The 19,960-nt window shown below is 43.2% G+C and overlaps 2 protein-coding genes across 2 annotated transcripts in view; one reads left to right on the top strand and one right to left on the bottom strand.

The window, feature by feature from the left end:
• The window catches only part of mtcl2 (microtubule crosslinking factor 2), a 48,504-nt gene extending 39,829 nt beyond the window's left edge, over positions 1 to 8,675 (top strand). The window contains exons 20-24 of the mRNA XM_089011661.1: positions 987 to 1,520; positions 1,684 to 1,951; positions 2,556 to 2,774; positions 3,800 to 4,194; positions 4,277 to 8,675. Of these exons, the coding sequence (XP_088867787.1) occupies positions 987 to 1,520; positions 1,684 to 1,951; positions 2,556 to 2,774; positions 3,800 to 4,194; positions 4,277 to 4,420 (1,560 nt within the window). The 3' untranslated portion in view covers positions 4,421 to 8,675. The remainder of the gene's footprint in view (positions 1 to 986; positions 1,521 to 1,683; positions 1,952 to 2,555; positions 2,775 to 3,799; positions 4,195 to 4,276) is intronic.
• A 1,102-nt stretch (positions 8,676 to 9,777) lies between these two features.
• On the bottom strand, positions 9,778 to 19,678 carry dnajc16 (DnaJ heat shock protein family (Hsp40) member C16). Its single transcript, XM_089011701.1, has 15 exons — positions 19,537 to 19,678; positions 18,857 to 19,031; positions 18,722 to 18,788; positions 17,979 to 18,306; positions 17,724 to 17,908; positions 17,545 to 17,649; positions 17,308 to 17,466; positions 17,104 to 17,234; positions 16,827 to 17,016; positions 16,014 to 16,193; positions 15,814 to 15,890; positions 12,634 to 12,714; positions 12,466 to 12,555; positions 12,230 to 12,400; positions 9,778 to 11,734 (listed from the first exon to the last, which is right to left on the bottom strand). Exons 2-15 carry the CDS (start codon positions 19,027 to 19,029, stop codon positions 11,287 to 11,289), a joined length of 2,385 nt encoding a protein of 794 aa, XP_088867827.1. The 5' UTR covers positions 19,030 to 19,031; positions 19,537 to 19,678; the 3' UTR covers positions 9,778 to 11,286.
• Between the last annotated feature and the right edge of the window lie 282 nt (positions 19,679 to 19,960).

A 19,960-nucleotide genomic window follows, 5' to 3' on the forward strand; every position in this document is an offset into this window, starting at 1 on the left:
GGGGAACAGAGGATGAGGTGCTGGAAGAGGGACAATCATGGGAGGAAAAGCCCCTACACGGGATGTACCACCGAACCATAGCAGAAGTGGCTGATCTCAAGAAGTCCTATCAGTGGCTCGAGAGGGCTGGCCTAAAGGACAGCACAGAGGCACTCATCCTGGCTGCCCAAGAGCAGGCCCTGAACACCAGAGCCATAGAGGCAGGGATATACCACACCAGACAAGACCCAAGGTGTAGGTTGTGCGAAGAGGCACCTGAGACAATCCAACACGTAACTGCAGGGTGTAAGATGCTGGCAGGGAAAGCCTACATGGAGCGCCATAACCAGGTGGCTGGCATAGTCTACCGAAACATCTGTGCGGAGTATGGACTGGAAACCCCAAGGTCAAAATGGGAAACACCTCCCAAGGTGGTGGAGAATGACCGAGCAAAAATCCTGTGGGACTTCCAGATACAGACTGACAAGATGGTAATGGCCAACCAACCAGATATCGTGGTCATAGATAAAGGGGAAAGGAAAGCCGTTGTCGTGGATGTAGCGGTCCCGAGTGATGGGAACATCAGAAAGAAGGAACATGAGAAAATCGAGAAATACCAAGGGCTCAGAGAGGAGCTGGAGAGAGCCTGGAAGGTAAAGGTGACAGTCGTGCCTGTGGTGGTCGGAGCACTTGGGGCAGTGACCCCCAAACTCGACGAGTGGTTGCAACAGATCCCGGGAACAACATCGGATATCTCGGTCCAGAAAAGCGCAGTGCTGGGAACAGCACGGATACTGCGCAGAACCCTCAAGCTTCCTGGCCTCTGGTAGAGGACCCGAGCTGAAATGAGGACAGACACCACCCATGGTGGGTGAGACGAGGATATTTATTTTTTTTATATATGCATTTTTACTTTTATTTTTTTATTTTTTTTTTTGCTGGGTGTGACTTGAATGATACAACTTTATAGGTTCCCGCTAATCATTTTCCCCAATATGAATCTTCAGATTTCAGACGTCGGGGAAACCTGTAAAACGTGGGACGGCCCCTGCGGCAGTGTTTCCTGCAGCAATTTATTGGGATCACAGTTGGATCTGGAGTTTGTCCAGAGGAGCCACACGGCTCCAGAAAGCACCGGAATCAGGATGTACTACAGCCCGCCAGCCGTCCGACGCATGGAGAACCAACGAAGTAAACGGGAGACCAACGGGAACCCCGACGAAAGTTCTGCCCTCAGGCTGACAGTCCCTGAGCCGCAACAGCCATCGTCCTGCTTTTCGTCATCTTATGAGCGATGGCTGAGCTCGCTATCCAAGCAGCATCGAGAGCTTCTGGAGAGCAGGAGTGCATGCTCGCTCGATTCTGCGGCCAACAACGTCTCGACTAACGCCGTGGCCGACGAGTTGACCTCATCTGCGTTCCACGATTTGGAAATGGGTGAGATTGCAGCAAACTTGAGTGATGACATGAAAGAGATGACCAACTGTGTGCGCCAAGCCATTCGCTCTTCATCTCTGGAGAGAAAATCTGGCAAGGAACATGTAAGTCAACGCATGTTTATCCTATTTACCTGCTTTATTTCTAAGTACAATCTTAAACAATTCTATTTGTATTTTTTTTCTTCTATATTAGTAGCAGGCCCAGATCAGATTATATTACTTCTTGTAATGTCTCTTTCGCTTACTTCTTGTTTTACCTCTGCAGGCGGTGGGTATGTCGAGTAGGTCCACGCAAACGACTGCACAATGCGTCAGCATCGGACTTCAAACTGAGAACCTCACTAGCAGCAGGGGTGCCGGTTTACACGCCAAAGCCTGGTCACCTCGGCCCTCATCGACAACTACTTCTCCGTTGGCGTCAGCCCGAACCAGACAGATATCAACGTCTCTGGACAAAGTTCACAGTCGAATCGATAGACCCTGTTGCTCACCCAAGTTTGGATCCCCGAAGCTGCAACGCCGCGTGTCCTCGGGTATTTCCACTTTTTGATCAGAGTAGTAGTGATGATCAACACTGTTTATAACAATAAATAAATACAAACATAAACAATAAAATTAAATGAATAAACAAATACATAAGAACATAAACGATCAAATAAACAAATAATTAAACGAATAAATGGAAGGATGGATGGATAGATGAATAGAAAGACAGACAGACTAATGAAGAAACATACAAATAAATAAACATAAAAAATAGATAAACATAAATAAGTGAGTAAAAATGGACATAAATAAGTAGTAAATAAATAGACACAAACAAATAAACATAAGTACACAAATATATAGCTAAATAAGAGAGTAAACATGGACATAAATAATAAATACTTGAATAAATAGATAAATAAACAAATACATAAATAAATGGATGGATAGATACATAAATAAAGAAATGAATGAATGAATGAATGAATGAATGAATAGACAAATATATACACAAATAAATAGGTAAATAAGTGAATAAACCCGGACATAAATAATAAATACACAAATAATAGATAGATAGATAGATAGATAGATAGATAGATAGAATTATTAACATAAATACATGTATGCTAATTTTATTCCGGTTTTCAGGCTCCACCTCCCGACTGGACGGGACTCCTTTGGCCCGAGAGCGCAGCCTTTGGACCCTCCAGCAAAGAGCCATCGGTGGGGCTGGGGGGTCAGCCTGGGCCCGCTCCACCACCACCAGGGACAGCCCCGTGCTGAGCGGACTCACCGACGGACTTTCCAGCCTCTTCAGCGTGGTGGAACATTCGGGAAGCACTGAGACACTGTGGAGGGGCGATGCAGGTCCATATGCCTATTTTGACTCGAATGACACTGACATGCATTTTCCATTGCTCTAAAAGAAATTGGTGTTCCACAGGGATCTGTTGTGAGGGATCATGTGCTCTTCGTACATTACTTAGAAACAACAAATATTGTTTTGCAGATGATACACAACAATTAAGGCTATAATTATATCGACAAAACGTGCAGATCGCCACCTAGGCTGAGCGATGTTTGTGTTCCAAATGCCAAAGTAAAATATGTTTTATTCATTTTCAAATCACCTTTAAAGGACAACCGACGCCTCCGGACAAGTTGTGTGCATAATTTGTAAAATCACTTCAAATGACTTCTACTGAGCGTATTTTACAAAGATTCCACGGCATATAGCTATATTTTACGTTTTAAGACTCGCGCTGAATATTCAGGAAGTCTTGTTTTCGAGTTGATGACGATCCCCATGTGACGTCATGGAAGGAACGCCCCTGACCGAGAAAGCGACACGCAATGCATTTTGGGTACTTTGTTTGGTCTGAAAACTTCGTGTTGATTGCGAAATTAGAAGGACAACACATAAATAACGCGATGGTGAATCGTTGTGTGTTGCACCAATACTAGTATTTGATACTAGTTCACACAAATTCCCAGCAGACAAATCAGCCCATTTCCAACGGAGCTTGGGCGCCATCTTGTGCATTTTCTGGGACGCTACCTGGATGAGTAACAAGAAAGCATCTTCTCCGAATCTGAAGCCATCGTCTTGATTCTAGAGCAAGGCAAGACGCCCTGGCGTGGCGTCACAAACAAGGGGACGGGACCTTCTGAAACTCACCATTTCCGGGGTCATTTTGAAGTAGATTTGGGACACTTTAAGTCATTTTTATTGGTGTTTTGCATTTGACTAAAAATATCTGCATGCGTTTTTTGGGTATTTTAGGTGCTATAAAACGTTATTTTGATGTCAGTTTGGAAACAAAAAATGGTGTCGGTTGTCCTTTAAGTGTCACATATACTGTATGCATCCTAAAGATTAATTGTGTCTTTAGGTGCCAGTCAAGCGCGGCACCCTCCTGCGGCGGGGAAACCCTCCTGCTCCTCAGTCTGTGCATCAGATCCAAACACGCAGCGCTTCGGGGGCCTCGTCCAAGAGTTCCTGCAGAATGTGTGCGGCGGCCGGAATCAAGGAGGCGTCATCTTGCCGACAGAAAGAATGCCGAGAGACCCCCTCGTCGGAGGAGGCTTCAATTGCGTGGATGAGCTCAAGCCAGAATGTCTGCCAGCTGCCATGGTAGGTCTGGGCGCCTTAGCTGGACTGTGTGGAGGCACTGACAATGTCACCAAGATTGTCAACAAGCGGTTCATGAGACAAACGACCGGTGATGAGATGGTCAGTATCATGGGAGGAGGAGCAGGAGGGAAGGACGGGATGAGCAGCACAGAGGTGAGACCTTTTGCTTTGAAGCAATGCTCCAGTCTTCTCAAAAATTAGATGATAAGCGATAAATGTTGTTTTTATGTATCAGGACGCACCGTGTGACTGCATTGTTGCATCCAACTGTCCCTCCCGACCTTCTCGAGGCCCTCGCGCCTTGCTGGGACAGTGCAAACACCGCCCACATGAGTCCTCGGCCTCCATCGAGGAGAAAGGAGATGCGTCGACAGAGTGACATCACTCCCTTCAACTGAACACGGCATGATATCACTCAAACACTGCTCACTCCTATCACCTAACTCGCCACATATGTTGCACTGCCAAACATAACACTCACATGCACACACATTCAGTTCCCCTTTCTCAGTGTCAGTAGCTCTTAGGTCATGAAGCTTGACCATCATACCTTTTAAAACTCACAATACTATCAGCAAAACATGACGATAAAGACCACTATCCACAGTAGCTTTGCGTATCATATTTTTCACCACTAAGCTATGACATTAATCTCGAGAGACTGAAAACGAAAGAATTTAGTCGTCGCTCACTCCTCACCAGCATTGGCTGCTTTGTGTACATAAAAAATACAGAGAAGGACTTTTTATACCCCCCTAGCGACTCATTTTTAATCATCCTTCCATTTGAAGACCTCAATGATACTCGGAATTTTGGGAATTTTCATTCCAAACATGGGACCATTTTGTTATGTAATAATTCAGTGTTTGTAAGAGGGAGGAAAAAAAACATTGGCAGTTACCGGCTAGGGATGTTTTGTTTTGTGTCACCCAGCGAAAGGTGAAGTGCCAGTTTGATTTCTTCACTGATGTCAAAACGCGAACCGTGAAGATGACAGTTACGCTGTTGGTTACGCCAGATTTGTGCGTCTTTGTGAGACATTCGTTAGAAAATGCACTCGGATAAGCACTGCCGTGATTTGACGCACAGTAGATGAAAGATAATTGAAATACAAACCTTTTTCACATGATGTCAGATAGTCTTTTCTGCATTTTTTTCTTCCTTCGAGCAAAGCTATTTGCTGGTAACTAAACTAAAAGGGACACATGACGGAAAATGATTTTTTTAATTGAGTTTTTGCCTGTGAAATTGAACAACCACTGCCAATTTCCCAACATGTGTCTGTAAATAAGTTGTTCTCACGACGCCAGTTTACAAATTCATAAGTGTACTGTTCTTTGGCTGTTCAGTTTGGTGATGAAGTGCTGCCTCCATGAGTGAAAATACAGTCCCGCCTTCGAATGTCTTCGCCTTTTGAGTAAAAAGTACAGTCAGACCTCAACTTACAAACACCTTATCTTACAAACTTCGTCTTACAAACGTCAAATTTATGAAAATTAAACCTTATAATAAGCACTATTTTCATAATACACACCCACCACGGCTGGTGGAGTGATCTTCGGCGGAAGCACACGACCGAACAGCACCAGAGGTTAAGTTACCTTCTGGAAGGTGACTCTCCTTCCATAAGCCATCAACGACCATCAAAAAGGTAAATAAAACTTTATTTCACAGCACAGTTTATTTATTTAATTACAGTCCTCATGTAATGCGCCTCTCTTTCCAAACAGCAATTCCCTTTGACCTCCAACGCCATTCCATCAAGCCATAAATGACCATCACAAATGTAAATAAAGTGACTTTATGATACAATGCAGTGTATTTCTTACATTACAATACAATACAATACATTTATTATACATAGAATAAGGTATGTTGTGTGTAGTTTTAAGGCTTATTTAGTTGAAAAGTATATTTTATGGAAACCCGGGAACAGATTATTCCCATTTTAATGGTTTGCTATGGGAATTTTTTTTTTTTTGAGATACACACTTTTCGCCTTACACACTCTGTCTGGGAACCAATTAAGTCTGTAAATTGAGGTCTCACTGTACCTAAATATGAGTTTCAATGTTTGCAAACAGTACCTCTTTGGTCCAATTTTCACATTGTAAAACTCGGAACCATAACTTTCAGCATTTTTTCTGAAAGGGGTATTTACCAGCAGGAATTCTATAATACTCTCGATCTGTGGATGTGTTCTTTCTATTCTAACAACCCACAGCTAGAGACGATTACGACTCACACGTGTGTTTTCTGCCTCCAAGAATCCTCCTTAATGAATGCATCTGTCACTTGATACTCCTCTAAAGACTGGCTACATGGAAATGAACTTTGCTTGGCAATTTTATGAAAGTAATGCCTCATAAAAATAGGAGAATGCAATGAAAGCCAGGAAAGCAATTCCACATTGTACTGTACTGTAGTCGATTTAATAGATTATCATGTTTTGGAGAAAAGCTGAACGTCAACAGCTGATCTCTAGTTATTGGAGGTCGCTGTGGAAATATGTAGCTATCTCCCTTCACTGATCACACTTGCGCATTTCCTCTGTACATAAGTGTATGCGCCTTTTGGAATGGATAAGAAACACACTCGCACGAAGTAATAGATCATCCCAAAAGGGCTTTTAAAGTGTTTTTTAGACCAATGTAGCTTGTCATCTAGCTCCCCATTGTATTTTGTCACATAATTCACAAATAAATGTTAGAATTTTCACATGGTTTCATTTTCTTCAAGATCTTTTGTCTTTGATGATTTGATGGAAGGATGGGTGCATGAATGCATGGATAGAATTGGGTGCCTGGATGGACGAATGAATACCGGTCCATTGATTCAAAGCAAACATGTTCCCGCCAATATGGAAATCATGACAAACAGACCACTGAAAACACGCTATTTAAAAACAATAATTTATGTTATGCCCCACCCCCTCACAAAACAACTTCACTGGTGAACAAACAGAATCAACCGTTGTTGACGCTAACGTGCATCAGTTCGTGAAATCGAGACAGTATAATTTGCAAACATACAACATAGATATTTTTCACGGTTAAATATTGACCTTAATCACAGTGTCAGGGAAAAAAAGTAAAATAAAATAAAGCGTTATGTAACTACAAAAGTTCATTGGGCTACATCAAGCTACTTGATGGTTTTGGTTGCTACAGTAACTTGCTATAATAACTAACATCGCCAAATTCTAAACAATGTGACACTCCATGAAATAAACATCCCAAAGGAAAAACTGCTGAGGTCCGATATAAAGGTCACAACACAACAGTAGTACACAGTATTACATGAGTCAGTCAGCATACAGAGTAATCATCTTTTTTTTCACACAAAGACAAAACATGCTTTAATATTCATACGTGCCAGTATGAATTAGTGAACAGAACCGTTAAAGGACAACCGACACCACCGGACAAGTTGTGTCCATAATTTGTAAAATCACTTCAAATGACTTCTACTGAGCCTATTTTACAAAGATTCCACCACATATAGCTATATTTTACGTTTTAATACTCGTGCTGAATATTCAGGAAGTCTTGTTTTTGAGTTGGTGACGAGTCCGTACGTGACGTCACTAAAGGACCGCCCCTGACCGAAAAAAGGACACATTGTAGCAGTCCTTCCATCACGTCAATGCATTTTGCTGTACTTGTTTGGTCTGAAAACTTTGTGTTGAACCAAAAAGAGGCAGAAGAGGGCGACAAAGCTCCGTGTAAGGAATCAATCATCCTGTGGGAACGGGCTGATTAATTCCTTACACGGAGCTTTGTCGCCATTTTCTGCCTCTTTTTTGGTGCTACATCCCCCCCCCCATTGCCTCAAAATGGCATGGAATAAATTCTTTAATCGATTGCAAACATGTATGCTTTCCTCTTCAGAACTATTTGAATCATAACTGGATAAGTAACAAGAAAGCATATACTCCGAATCTGAAGCCAGTTTTGATTCTCCAGCAAGGCAAGACATCTTGGGGTGACATCACGAACAAGGGGGCGGGACCTTCTGAAACTGGCCACTTCCGGGTTCATTTTTTTTGCAGATTTTGGACACTTTAAGTCACTTTTATTGGTCTTTTGCATTTGACTAAAAATATCATACTGTGTGTTTTGGGTATTTTAGATGCTATAAAACGTTTTTCTGATGTCAGTTAAAAAACAAGTGATGTCGGTTGTCCTTTAAAGGAGTAATGTCAAATGGTTCTCACATCTGTTCATTTTTCTGCATGTGGTCCAGAGAAGAAAAATATTTTCCCACCAGTCTATTGACTGGCGGTGATTTTGTCGAGTCCCGGCCAGGCGAGGATGTAATAACGAGGCAAGGTGCCTTCCATGAGCCTTTCCATCCACAAACCCAAGCGGTCCAGCTTGTGGTGAATCTGGAGCGTGGACGTGCTACGTGAGCGCGCCGATTTGCGCGGCGGGTGATCGTCACGCGACGCCGACCTCGACCGCCTCACCGATGCCGCCGTTTCGTCCTCCGACGTTTTGCTATCCGGATCTTCCCCGGTGTAGACGGGCTTAAAAAGACAGAAGTACTTTTTGTGGCCGTTGAGTGCTAGCACGTAGCCGCTGTAGTCCATATTGGCGTTGGCCTCGTCGTCCTCGCACAAGTAGAACTGCGCGGCGTCCTGTGCGCTCAGCACAGTTTATTTATTTAATTACAGTCCTCATGTAATGCGCCTCTCTTTCCAAACAGCAATTCCCTTTGACCTCCAACGCCATTCCATCAAGCCATAAATGACCATCACAAATGTAAATAAAGTGACTTTATGATACAATGCAGTGTATTTCTTACATTACAATACAATACAATACATTTATTATACATAGAATAAGGTATGTTGTGTGTAGTTTTAAGGCTTATTTAGTTGAAAAGTATATTTTATGGAAACCCGGGAACAGATTATTCCCATTTTAATGGTTTGCTATGGGAATTTTTTTTTTTTTTGAGATACACACTTTTCGCCTGACACACTCTGTCTGGGAACCAATTAAGTCTGTAAATTGAGGTCTCACTGTACCTAAATATGAGTTTCAATGTTTGCAAACAGTACCTCTTTGGTCCAATTTTCACATTGTAAAACTCGGAACCATAACTTTCAGCATTTTTTCTGAAAGGGGTATTTACCAGCAGGAATTCTATAATACTCTCGATCTGTGGATGTGTTCTTTCTATTCTAACAACCCACAGCTAGAGACGATTACGACTCACACGTGTGTTTTCTGCCTCCTAATGAATACATCTGTCACTTGATACTCCTCTAAAGACTGGCTACATGGAAATGAACTTTGCTTGGCAATTTTATGAAAGTAATGCCTCATAAAAATAGGAGAATGCAATGAAACCCAGGAAAGCAATTCCACATTGTACTGTACTGTAGTCGATTTAATAGATTATCATGTTTTGGAGAAAAGCTGAACGTCAACAGCTGATCTCTAGTTATTGGAGGTCGCTGTGGAAATATGTAGCTATCTCCCTTCACTGATCACACTTGCGCATTTCCTCTGTACATAAGTGTATGCGCCTTTTGGAATGGATAAGAAACACACTCGCACGAAGTCATAGATCATCCCAAAAGGGCTTTTAAAGTGTTTTTTAGACCAATGTAGCTTGTCATCTAGCTCCCCATTGTATTTTGTCACATAATTCACAAATAAATGTTAGAATTTTCACATGGTTTCATTTTCTTCAAGATCTTTTGTCTTTGATGATTTGATGGATGGATGGAAGGATGGGTGCATGAATGCATGGATAGAATTGGGTGCCTGGATGGACGAATGAATACCGGTCCATTGATTCAAAGCAAACATGTTCCCGCCAATATGGAAATCATGACAAACAGACCACTGAAAACACGCTATTTAAAAACAATAATTTATGTTATGCCCCACCCCCTCACAAAACAACTTCACTGGTGAACAAACAGAATCAACCGTTGTTGACGCTAACGTGCATCAGTTCGTGAAATCGAGACAGTATAATTTGCAAACATACAACATAGATATTTTTCACGGTTAAATATTGACCTTAATCACAGTGTCAGGGAAAAAAAGTAACATAAAATAAAGCGTTATGTAACTACAAAAGTTCATTGGGCTACATCAAGCTACTTGATGGTTTTGGTTGCTACAGTAACTTGCTATAATAACTAACACAGCCAAATTCTAAACAATGTGACACTCCATGAAATAAACATCCCAAAGGAAAAACTGCTGAGGTCCGATATAAAGGTCACAACACAACAGTAGTACACAGTATTAAATGAGTCAGTCAGCATACAGAGTAATCATCTTTTTTTCACACAAAGACAAAACATGCTTTAATATTCATAGTGTGCCAGTATGAATTAGTGAACAGAACCGTTAAAGGACAACCGACACCACCGGACAAGTTGTGTCCATAATTTGTAAAATCACTTCAAATGACTTCTACTGAGCCTATTTTACAAAGATTCCACCACATATAGCTATATTTTACGTTTTAATACTCGTGCTGAATATTCAGGAAGTCTTGTTTTTGAGTTGGTGACGAGTCCGTACGTGACGTCACTAAAGGACCGCCCCTGACCGAAAAAAGGACACATTGTAGCAGTCCTTCCATCACGTCAATGCATTTTGCTGTACTTGTTTGGTCTGAAAACTTTGTGTTGAACCAAAAAGAGGCAGAAGAGGGCGACAAAGCTCCGTGTAAGGAATCAATCATCCTGTGGGAACGGGCTGATTAATTCCTTACACGGAGCTTTGTCGCCATTTTCTGCCTCTTTTTTGGTGCTACATCCCCCCCCCCCATTGCCTCAAAATGGCATGGAATAAATTCTTTAATCGATTGCAAACATGTATGCTTTCCTCTTCAGAACTATTTGAATCATAACTGGATAAGTAACAAGAAAGCATATACTCCGAATCTGAAGCCAGTTTTGATTCTCCAGCAAGGCAAGACATCTTGGGGTGACATCACGAACAAGGGGGCGGGACCTTCTGAAACTGGCCACTTCCGGGTTCATTTTTTTTGCAGATTTTGGACACTTTAAGTCACTTTTATTGGTCTTTTGCATTTGACTAAAAATATCATACTGTGTGTTTTGGGTATTTTAGATGCTATAAAACGTTTTTCTGATGTCAGTTAAAAAACAAGTGATGTCGGTTGTCCTTTAAAGGAGTAATGTCAAATGGTTCTCACATCTGTTCATTTTTCTGCATGTGGTCCAGAGAAGAAAAATATTTTCCCACCAGTCTATTGACTGGCGGTGATTTTGTCGAGTCCCGGCCAGGCGAGGATGTAATAACGAGGCAAGGTGCCTTCCATGAGCCTTTCCATCCACAAACCCAAGCGGTCCAGCTTGTGGTGAATCTGGAGCGTGGACGTGCTACGTGAGCGCGCCGATTTGCGCGGAGGGTGATCGTCACGCGACGCCGACCTCGACCGCCTCACCGATGCCGCCGTTTCGTCCTCCGACGTTTTGCTATCCGGATCTTCCCCGGTGTAGACGGGCTTAAAAAGACAGAAGTACTTTTTGTGGCCGTTGAGTGCTAGCACGTAGCCGCTGTAGTCCATATTGGCGTTGGCCTCGTCGTCCTCGCACAAGTAGAACTGCGCGGCGTCCTGTGCGCTTTCGAGCAGCGTGCGCATCCACTCGCTGTGCTTGTCCGTGTTTAGGAAAGAGAAATGCAGGGTCTGGCTCCTGGAATATTTCAACAAATCCTATTTCACGATCAGTTAAATGGCAAGACGCCACATGGAATAACAAAACATATTCCCCATTGAAAATGAGGTTGACTCGACAAACAAAGGAAAAGAAAAATATTGCATCCATAGTAGAGTTCTATTGCATCATCTAAAGCACAGGTGTCAAAGTCAAGGCCCGGGGGCCGAAACTGGCCCGCCACATCATTTTATTCGGCCCGCGAAAGCAAATCAAGCATGTCAAGGTCCATGATGCTTGCTCAAGTCTGAACCAAAATTTCAAATTCTCGTATGTAAACCAAAACGTCTTACGTCTGGACAGTAGGGATATATATATATAGGGCCGAAACTACCAGTAAGACGTTAGTTTGCTGACGAAGCTTCTTGGATAAGAAGCGAAACGTCCGACACCTTCAAAGAAGTACAGATGACGGCTGAAGAAACCTTTTCATCGTACCACATCTGAACAAAAAAAACCATCGTTTGAACATACCCTGTGAAGGAGTAGACTTCTTTGGCAAATTTGCTGAGCAGAACGTTCTTCGAGGCATCCGCGAGCACAAGAACAACGTTCATGTGTCCTGGTCTCAGTCTGACCAGGTTGCTGATGTAGGTGATGTCAGTCAACTCGGTCACCTCCACAAAGTTCTTCTTGGGAGGACGACTAAGACGGTCATCACAGTTAATGGTCATCTCGAATATTCGTCAATTAGATGGAATAAATATTACCTTGATGGACCTCCGCTTCTCGGTGATCCATTTTCTGTTTTGATTTCACCTTTTATTTTTGTTTTGTGGGAGTTTTCGTCACTTGAGTCACTGGAAAAAAAAATGTGATCCAAGATGGGAGTCTGAGGCACAAACGTCAAGTCGATATTAGAGTGTAAACAAGCTCACCTGAAAGCTTGGACGACCACCGTTCCAAAAAGGATGAATAAGGCAGAAAAGATAAGGGACAGCAAAGGCATCATCTCTCGCCTGCAAATCAACAAGGGCGTCATTTTCACTCAACTGAATATTTTTCATTAGAAAAGCTGTAAACAATCTTTTTGCTGTCCCGTACAAAGGAGGCTGAATTCTGCTGCGAGAGCCGCCGATACGGGACATGCAGCGACCGCTAATGCATGCAACATGATGCCACTGTATGCCAAAAGGGTGTGCTATGAGCTCTTGTAAATGTTTGTCTGTGTAAGCTCTCAGTCGTACAGGAGTGGTCCGTCGATGAAAAGGTTTCTTCAAACGTCATCTGTACTTCTTTGAAGGTGTCGGACGTTTTGCATCATATCCAAGAAGCTTCGTCAGCAAACTTAAGTCTTACTGGTAGTTTCGGCCCTATATATATATCCCTATATATACCCCTACTGTCCAGACATGGCGGTGCCGGACTCTGCTATGATAGGTCCCTGCTCTCAGGTTGGGGGGAGCAGAGGACGACTCCCTGCGACTCCACTGATTGTTCCTATTGTCCTGACTAACGACTGGCCTGATTGCCCTGGTATCACCTCATCAGCATTACTAATCCTTTGTTGCCTAAGCAGGCTGTTGTACGAACGATCCAAATTGAACCTCCCACCACCATTTCGGTTTAGTGAAGGATTTAGCTGTTTTATGAAAATTGCTTTTTTTACTCCCCTTTCAAACCATCTATTTTCTTTCGCTAAGATCTTAAACTCATTGTCGTCAAATGAGTGGTTCCTAGCTTTTAGGTGCATATGTACTGCTGATTGAGGCCCACTAGTATTATCCCTGCGATGTTGATAGTCTTTTTTTTTGAGAATTTGTTTAGTCTCCCCAATGTATTGATCTTTACAATTTTCATTCTTACAATGTATTGAATAAACTACATTACTTTGTTTTTCATTTGGCAGCCTATTTTTTGGATGTACTAATTTTTGTGTTTATCGGTTTGAAATAAGTAGGAATTTTGTGTTGCCAAAGGACTCTGTAGTTTTTCAGAAATTCCTGCAATGTAAGGTACTGTTACTCCTCTCCTTTTTGTATCTTCAGAATTTTTGGTTTCATTCCCTATTCTTCCCTTCTGACATTTGTTAAAAGACCACTTGTAAATGTTTGTAAAGTCTTCTACTCACCAGTTGTTGTGCAGAATGTCATCGATGACTTCGGAGAGGTAATCATAAATTGCATGAAACCATTGGATGACAAACATCTACAGAGAGATAACATTAGTCAGAGAGAGGGTGATCCCCCCCAAAAAAAAGATTCAGATAAATTTCAAACTTCCAGGCCGATGCGAGCTGAAAAAAAAACATCTGGTGAACAAACAGCGTACAGATGCAAACTCGTTGTTAAGCTCGGGAAGCATGGCATCGTGGACCAGAATGGACGGATCCTTCTGGAGACGTTCCAACTCCTCCACGAGGCGCTGTTTGTCTTCTTCACTGCCATTCCAGGGAGTCACTGGCTTGAAAAAGACCTTCCCGGCAGCGTTGCGCCTTTCCAGGATCACGACCTGGACAAGAGGGATACAGGATTGAATGAGTGAGTGAGTGGGTGTGTCAGTCAGCGGAATTGATTAGGAATTCAAGGGGCGGCTCATGAGGTGTGCTGTCTCTGTTGATTTGTGGGGGAAAAAAATCATTTAGTCGCGGTTATGGACAGGTGGGCGGGGAGGGATGGATGGATGGTTTCATTTTCTTCAAGATTTTTTTTTCATCTTTTGTCTTTGATGACTCGATGGATGGACGGATGGAATGATGGATGGTATGAATTGGGTGGGTGGCCGGATGGATGGACGATAGATGGATGTTGGGTGGATGGATGGATAGGAGAGATAGGTGGGTGTATGGATGGATGGATGTATGGATGGGTGGGTGGATGGATGGACGATAGATGGATGTTGGGTGGGTGGATGGATGGGTGGATGGGATAGGTGGGTGGATGGATGGATGGATGGATGGATGGATGGAAGGAAGGAATGGATGGTGGATGAGTTATCATCTCTCGCCTGCAAATCAACAAGGGCGTCATTTTCACTCAACTGAATATTTTTCATTAGAAAAGCTGTAAACAATCTTTTTGCTGTCCCGTACAAAGGAGGCTGAATTCTGCTGCGAGAGCCGCCGATACGGGACATGCAGCGACCGCTAATGCATGCAACATGATGCCACTGTATGCCAAAAGGGTGTGCTATGAGCTCTTGTAAATGTTTGTCTGTGTAAGCTCTCAGTCGTACAGGAGTGGTCCGTCGATGAAAAGGTTTCTTCAAACGTCATCTGTACTTCTTTGAAGGTGTCGGACGTTTTGCATCATATCCAAGAAGCTTCGTCAGCAAACTTAAGTCTTACTGGTAGTTTCGGCCCTATATATATATCCCTATATATACCCCTACTGTCCAGACATGGCGGTGCCGGACTCTGCTATGATAGGTCCCTGCTCTCAGGTTGGGGGGAGCAGAGGACGACTCCCTGCGACTCCACTGATTGTTCCTATTGTCCTGACTAACGACTGGCCTGATTGCCCTGGTATCACCTCATCAGCATTACTAATCCTTTGTTGCCTAAGCAGGCTGTTGTACGAACGATCCAAATTGAACCTCCCACCACCATTTCGGTTTAGTGAAGGATTTAGCTGTTTTATGAAAATTGCTTTTTTTACTCCCCTTTCAAACCATCTATTTTCTTTCGCTAAGATCTTAAACTCATTGTCGTCAAATGAGTGGTTCCTAGCTTTTAGGTGCATATGTACTGCTGATTGAGGCCCACTAGTATTATCCCTGCGATGTTGATAGTCTTTTTTTTTGAGAATTTGTTTAGTCTCCCCAATGTATTGATCTTTACAATTTTCATTCTTACAATGTATTGAATAAACTACATTACTTTGTTTTTCATTTGGCAGCCTATTTTTTGGATGTACTAATTTTTGTGTTTATCGGTTTGAAATAAGTAGGAATTTTGTGTTGCCAAAGGACTCTGTAGTTTTTCAGAAATTCCTGCAATGTAAGGTACTGTTACTCCTCTCCTTTTTGTATCTTCAGAATTTTTGGTTTCATTCCCTATTCTTCCCTTCTGACATTTGTTAAAAGACCACTTGTAAATGTTTGTAAAGTCTTCTACTCACCAGTTGTTGTGCAGAATGTCATCGATGACTTCGGAGAGGTAATCATAAATTGCATGAAACCATTGGATGACAAACATCTACAGAGAGATAACATTAGTCAGAGAGAGGGTGATCCCCCCCAAAAAAAAGATTCAGATAAATTTCAAACTTCCAGGCCGATGCGAGCTGAAAAAAAAACATCTGGTGAACAAACAGCGTACAGATGCAAACTCGTTGTTAAGCTCGGGAAGCATGGCATCGTGGACCAGAATGGACGGATCCTTCTGGAGACGTTCCAACTCCTCCACGAGGCGCTGTTTGTCTTCTTCACTGCCATTCCAGGGAGTCACTGGCTTGAAAAAGACCTTCCCGGCAGCGTTGCGCCTTTCCAGGATCACGACCTGGACAAGAGGGATACAGGATTGAATGAGTGAGTGAGTGGGTGTGTCAGTCAGCGGAATTGATTAGGAATTCAAGGGGCGGCTCATGAGGTGTGCTGTCTCTGTTGATTTGTGGGGGAAAAAAATCATTTAGTCGCGGTTATGGACAGGTGGGCGGGGAGGGATGGATGGATGGTTTCATTTTCTTCAAGATTTTTTTTTCATCTTTTGTCTTTGATGACTCGATGGATGGACGGATGGAATGATGGATGGTATGAATTGGGTGGGTGGCCGGATGGATGGACGATAGATGGATGTTGGGTGGATGGATGGATAGGAGAGATAGGTGGGTGTATGGATGGATGGATGTATGGATGGGTGGGTGGATGGATGGACGATAGATGGATGTTGGGTGGGTGGATGGATGGGTGGATGGGATAGGTGGGTGGATGGATGGATGGATGGATGGATGGATGGAAGGAAGGAATGGATGGTGGATGAGTTAGGTGGATGGATGGATTGAGTGGGTAGGTGGATGTGTGGTTGGATGGATGGATGTTGGGTGGATGGAAGAGTGGATGTGATAGGTGGGTGGGTGGATGGATGGATTGGGTGGGTAGGTGGATGGATTGATGAATGGATGGATGGGCGCACCTCCGGTGGCAGCGCTGTCTTTGTGTCATCCTTGCCGGTCATCAGGATGTCACAGAGCGGTTGCTGCCGCTGTTGGTAGACGTAAGCAAATCTAACAACTTCCTTGGTGTTGCTTGAGGCGAAAGCCAGGAAGGCCCGGTTGCCCGACGAAAAGCTTTCGTCGCTACCTGTGATCAGCAGCACGCAGTATCTGACATGAGCAGAAACAGCAACGCTGAAGCATACTGTCGGTGTACTTTGAAGGCGCAGATAAAACGGAAACGTCCGGCTTACTGACTTCCTTCGCCTGTGGAATTGCTTGACAGGGCAGAGCTCGTCAAAGAGCTTCTGGTTCACCAGCCTCGGTGCCAGGAGAAATTTGTTGTTTGACATGAATTCGTCCATGAGTTGCTTTTTCATTCCTTTCGTCTGTCAAGAACAATGCATTAGCACAAAAAAAGCACTCTGTGCTTCGTTCTTTCAGCCGTTGTGATGCACGCACTTGTAAGATGTCAGCGGGGTTATCCGCGTTCTCCTTGAAAACCAGCACGGTCGGGGCGAAGCTGTTGATATTGAACTGTCTCTGCAGATGGGCCGTCTCTGAAAGTCCTTGGTCCACATAGCCAAACTGCATATAGTCCTTGTACGCAAACGCCGTCAGCTATGAAAAGCCACAGAGGGAAAACAAATGAAGACAGCTGAGCTGCGAAAGCGATTGCGACGTCGGTCTCAAGCTCACTTTGTAGAGTAAGGGAACGACGGGCACTTGGTCAAACAGGAGCACATGTGGTTTGTTGACTTCATGCCAACTGCTCAAGAACTGCTTATCGTTCTTATCGCTGACCTGACAAAATCAAATAAGGCTTTGAAATGTGCGCGGTCATCCATATCCACATTCAAAAAAAGAGAGATTCTTACCCAATCCACCAGTTTTGGGGGAAGAAGATCTTCCACAAACTGCGTCAAGTGCTCCTTTGCGACAGCGTAATGGAAGAACGTCACTTTACCATTAATGACTCCGAGTATAGACGGCGTGCGATGAGCACCGAGGTGATTTGCTAACCGTCTCTCATATCCAACATCCACCACGCCGATTCCGACACCTGCACAAATGTTAGGCTTTCACTGTTTATTTCGAAATGTCTGCTAACTAATCAGACATCCATTCCAAACCTAGCGTCTCCATTTCTTGCACCACCTCCTTCCACACAGGCTCGATGTGAATGCAATTGAAGCACCAGTCGGAGGTGATCTTGATCAGGTATGGTTTCTTGAAGCTGTCGGGCACCACGTCGTTGACATACTGGTTAAAGCGCAGCGAGTACTTGCTGTCGGAAAACTCCCCCTGGTTTTTGTTGTTGAATGGGAAGTTGAAGAAGGAGTCTTCGAAGTTGAAGCTGTCATGGTGGTAGCCGCCATAGCGACCGCTGCCATACGGTTGGGTGTCATCCGTCTGGCCGTAGCGGTCGTAGTTGGCGCGTTTGTCCTCACTGGATAGAATCTAGATTATGAGCAAAACGTATTTTCATTTGTTTCTTTCACAACTGAAAAACGTCTCAGGTATGGGATGATGCCTCAAGTGTAATGTGTTTTTAAAAAATCCCCATGAACGTGTGATCACATTTCCTTGCAATTACCAGTTTCAGACCTAAGCACTCATAAATAAAAATATACGTGAGGGAGAGATGACATAAAAATCTTTTTGTTTTCTAATTTTAAAGCCGCCCTGGCTTTCAACACATTTAAACTAATTTAAACTTTCCAAACAATACATATAGAAAATACTGTAATGTGGCTGTTTACATGCATGTGCCTTTAGGCGGCGGGGTCTGTGGGATGGCATGTGATGCTAATAAGTCTGCTTGGAAGTGCAAACTGTGGCTCTCCTGTGGCATCTTCAATTTGACATGACTAACCTCATAAGATTTGGTTATCCTGATAAACATATCCTCAGCTCCCGGATTTCTGTTTTTGTCAGGGTGCCTTAAAAAGAACATATTTATTACATAGATGTTAGCATGATTATGAATTTTGTTGTATAGGACACTCACCATTCTCTAGCAAGACGCTTGTAAACTTTCTTAATCTCAATTTGGCTTGCACTTCGAGTGACACCCAAGGTTTTGTATGGGTCCAGATCCGGTCCATCGTGGGTCACTGCGATCTCCAGCACAGAGACCGCCACCATGACAGCCAATAGCAGAGACATCCTTAATTCTGCCATCGCTGTTTTTAAACAACATAAAACAATCACATATTGCATCAAATGAGATGCGAGCCAAATGGTGTTCACATTTAAACGTCTGGACAGAGTCTTGGCCGTGGGTGCAGAATTTGTTTTGATTGCAAATCACATCGTAGGAAGATACTCTCTCTCGGGGGGCTGGTTCAGACAGTTGTAAATTTTCATTTTTTGACATCTAAGAAGCTTTCAACAGAAGTCAGAGAAAAATGATGACACCGTCGTTTGACACAAATTGTCGGATTAATTTTCAGATTACATTGCAACAAAACGGGGAGACCAATGAAAACACACGGTTAGATATATTGGCCGTCATCAGAATGGCAGCATGCAAGACAGCAACAATCAGTTTAAAACAATCTATAGCCGTCAGACGCCAGGTTAGTGTCGAATGTAAAATGTACGATGAGATACTTTGATACTGGGAGTGTTTTAAAGACGTTGCAACAAAAAAACTGTTCGCTTCGCTGGAAATGCAAAATCAAGCACCTGAAGAAGCTGCAATCAACCGGTACTACACTACATTTTCAGGGCAGGTGTTGACGTTCGTCGAGATCTTGGCAGATGCTGGACGACGACAACCACAAGGCGTGTTTGGCTGCACTCGTGCTCCCTCGGGGCATTGTTACAACTAAGGAAGACGAGACAAATCCAAAGTACTGGTGGGAGGTTAAGTATTTCATCGAAACTGCGTTTGTTTTACGACTGATCGGATTGTTAATATAGCAGCAATGTATTGCTTGATGAGCGATAAATTTCGTCTTTTGGTGGTTGTGACTAAAACAAGCGCACCTTTTCCAATGGCTTGAGTTGGCCAATCACAAAAAAGAATGATGTAAACAAGGAAGTAATGCTTGTAATCATAAACGGTATACTGTACACGAAAAAAAGACTTGCACTATCCTATATCATG

Source organism: Hippocampus bargibanti, linkage group LG01, assembly GCF_051943395.1.
Source record: "Hippocampus bargibanti isolate YZ-2025 linkage group LG01, ASM5194339v1, whole genome shotgun sequence".
Lineage (NCBI taxonomy): Eukaryota > Metazoa > Chordata > Actinopteri > Syngnathiformes > Syngnathidae > Hippocampus > Hippocampus bargibanti.

Excerpts from the sequence above, each read along its gene's own strand:
- dnajc16 (XM_089011701.1), bottom strand. The coding sequence starts at position 19,029 with ATGGCAGAATTAAGGATGTCTCTGCTATTGGCTGTCATGGTGGCGGTC. Across the intron at positions 18,307-18,721 it reads GGATAACCAAATCTTATGAG|ATTCTATCCAGTGAGGACAA; the intron begins GTTAGTCATGTC and ends CTCATAATCTAG. Across the intron at positions 17,467-17,544 it reads TCGTTCCCTTACTCTACAAA|CTGACGGCGTTTGCGTACAA; the intron begins GTGAGCTTGAGA and ends GGCTTTTCATAG.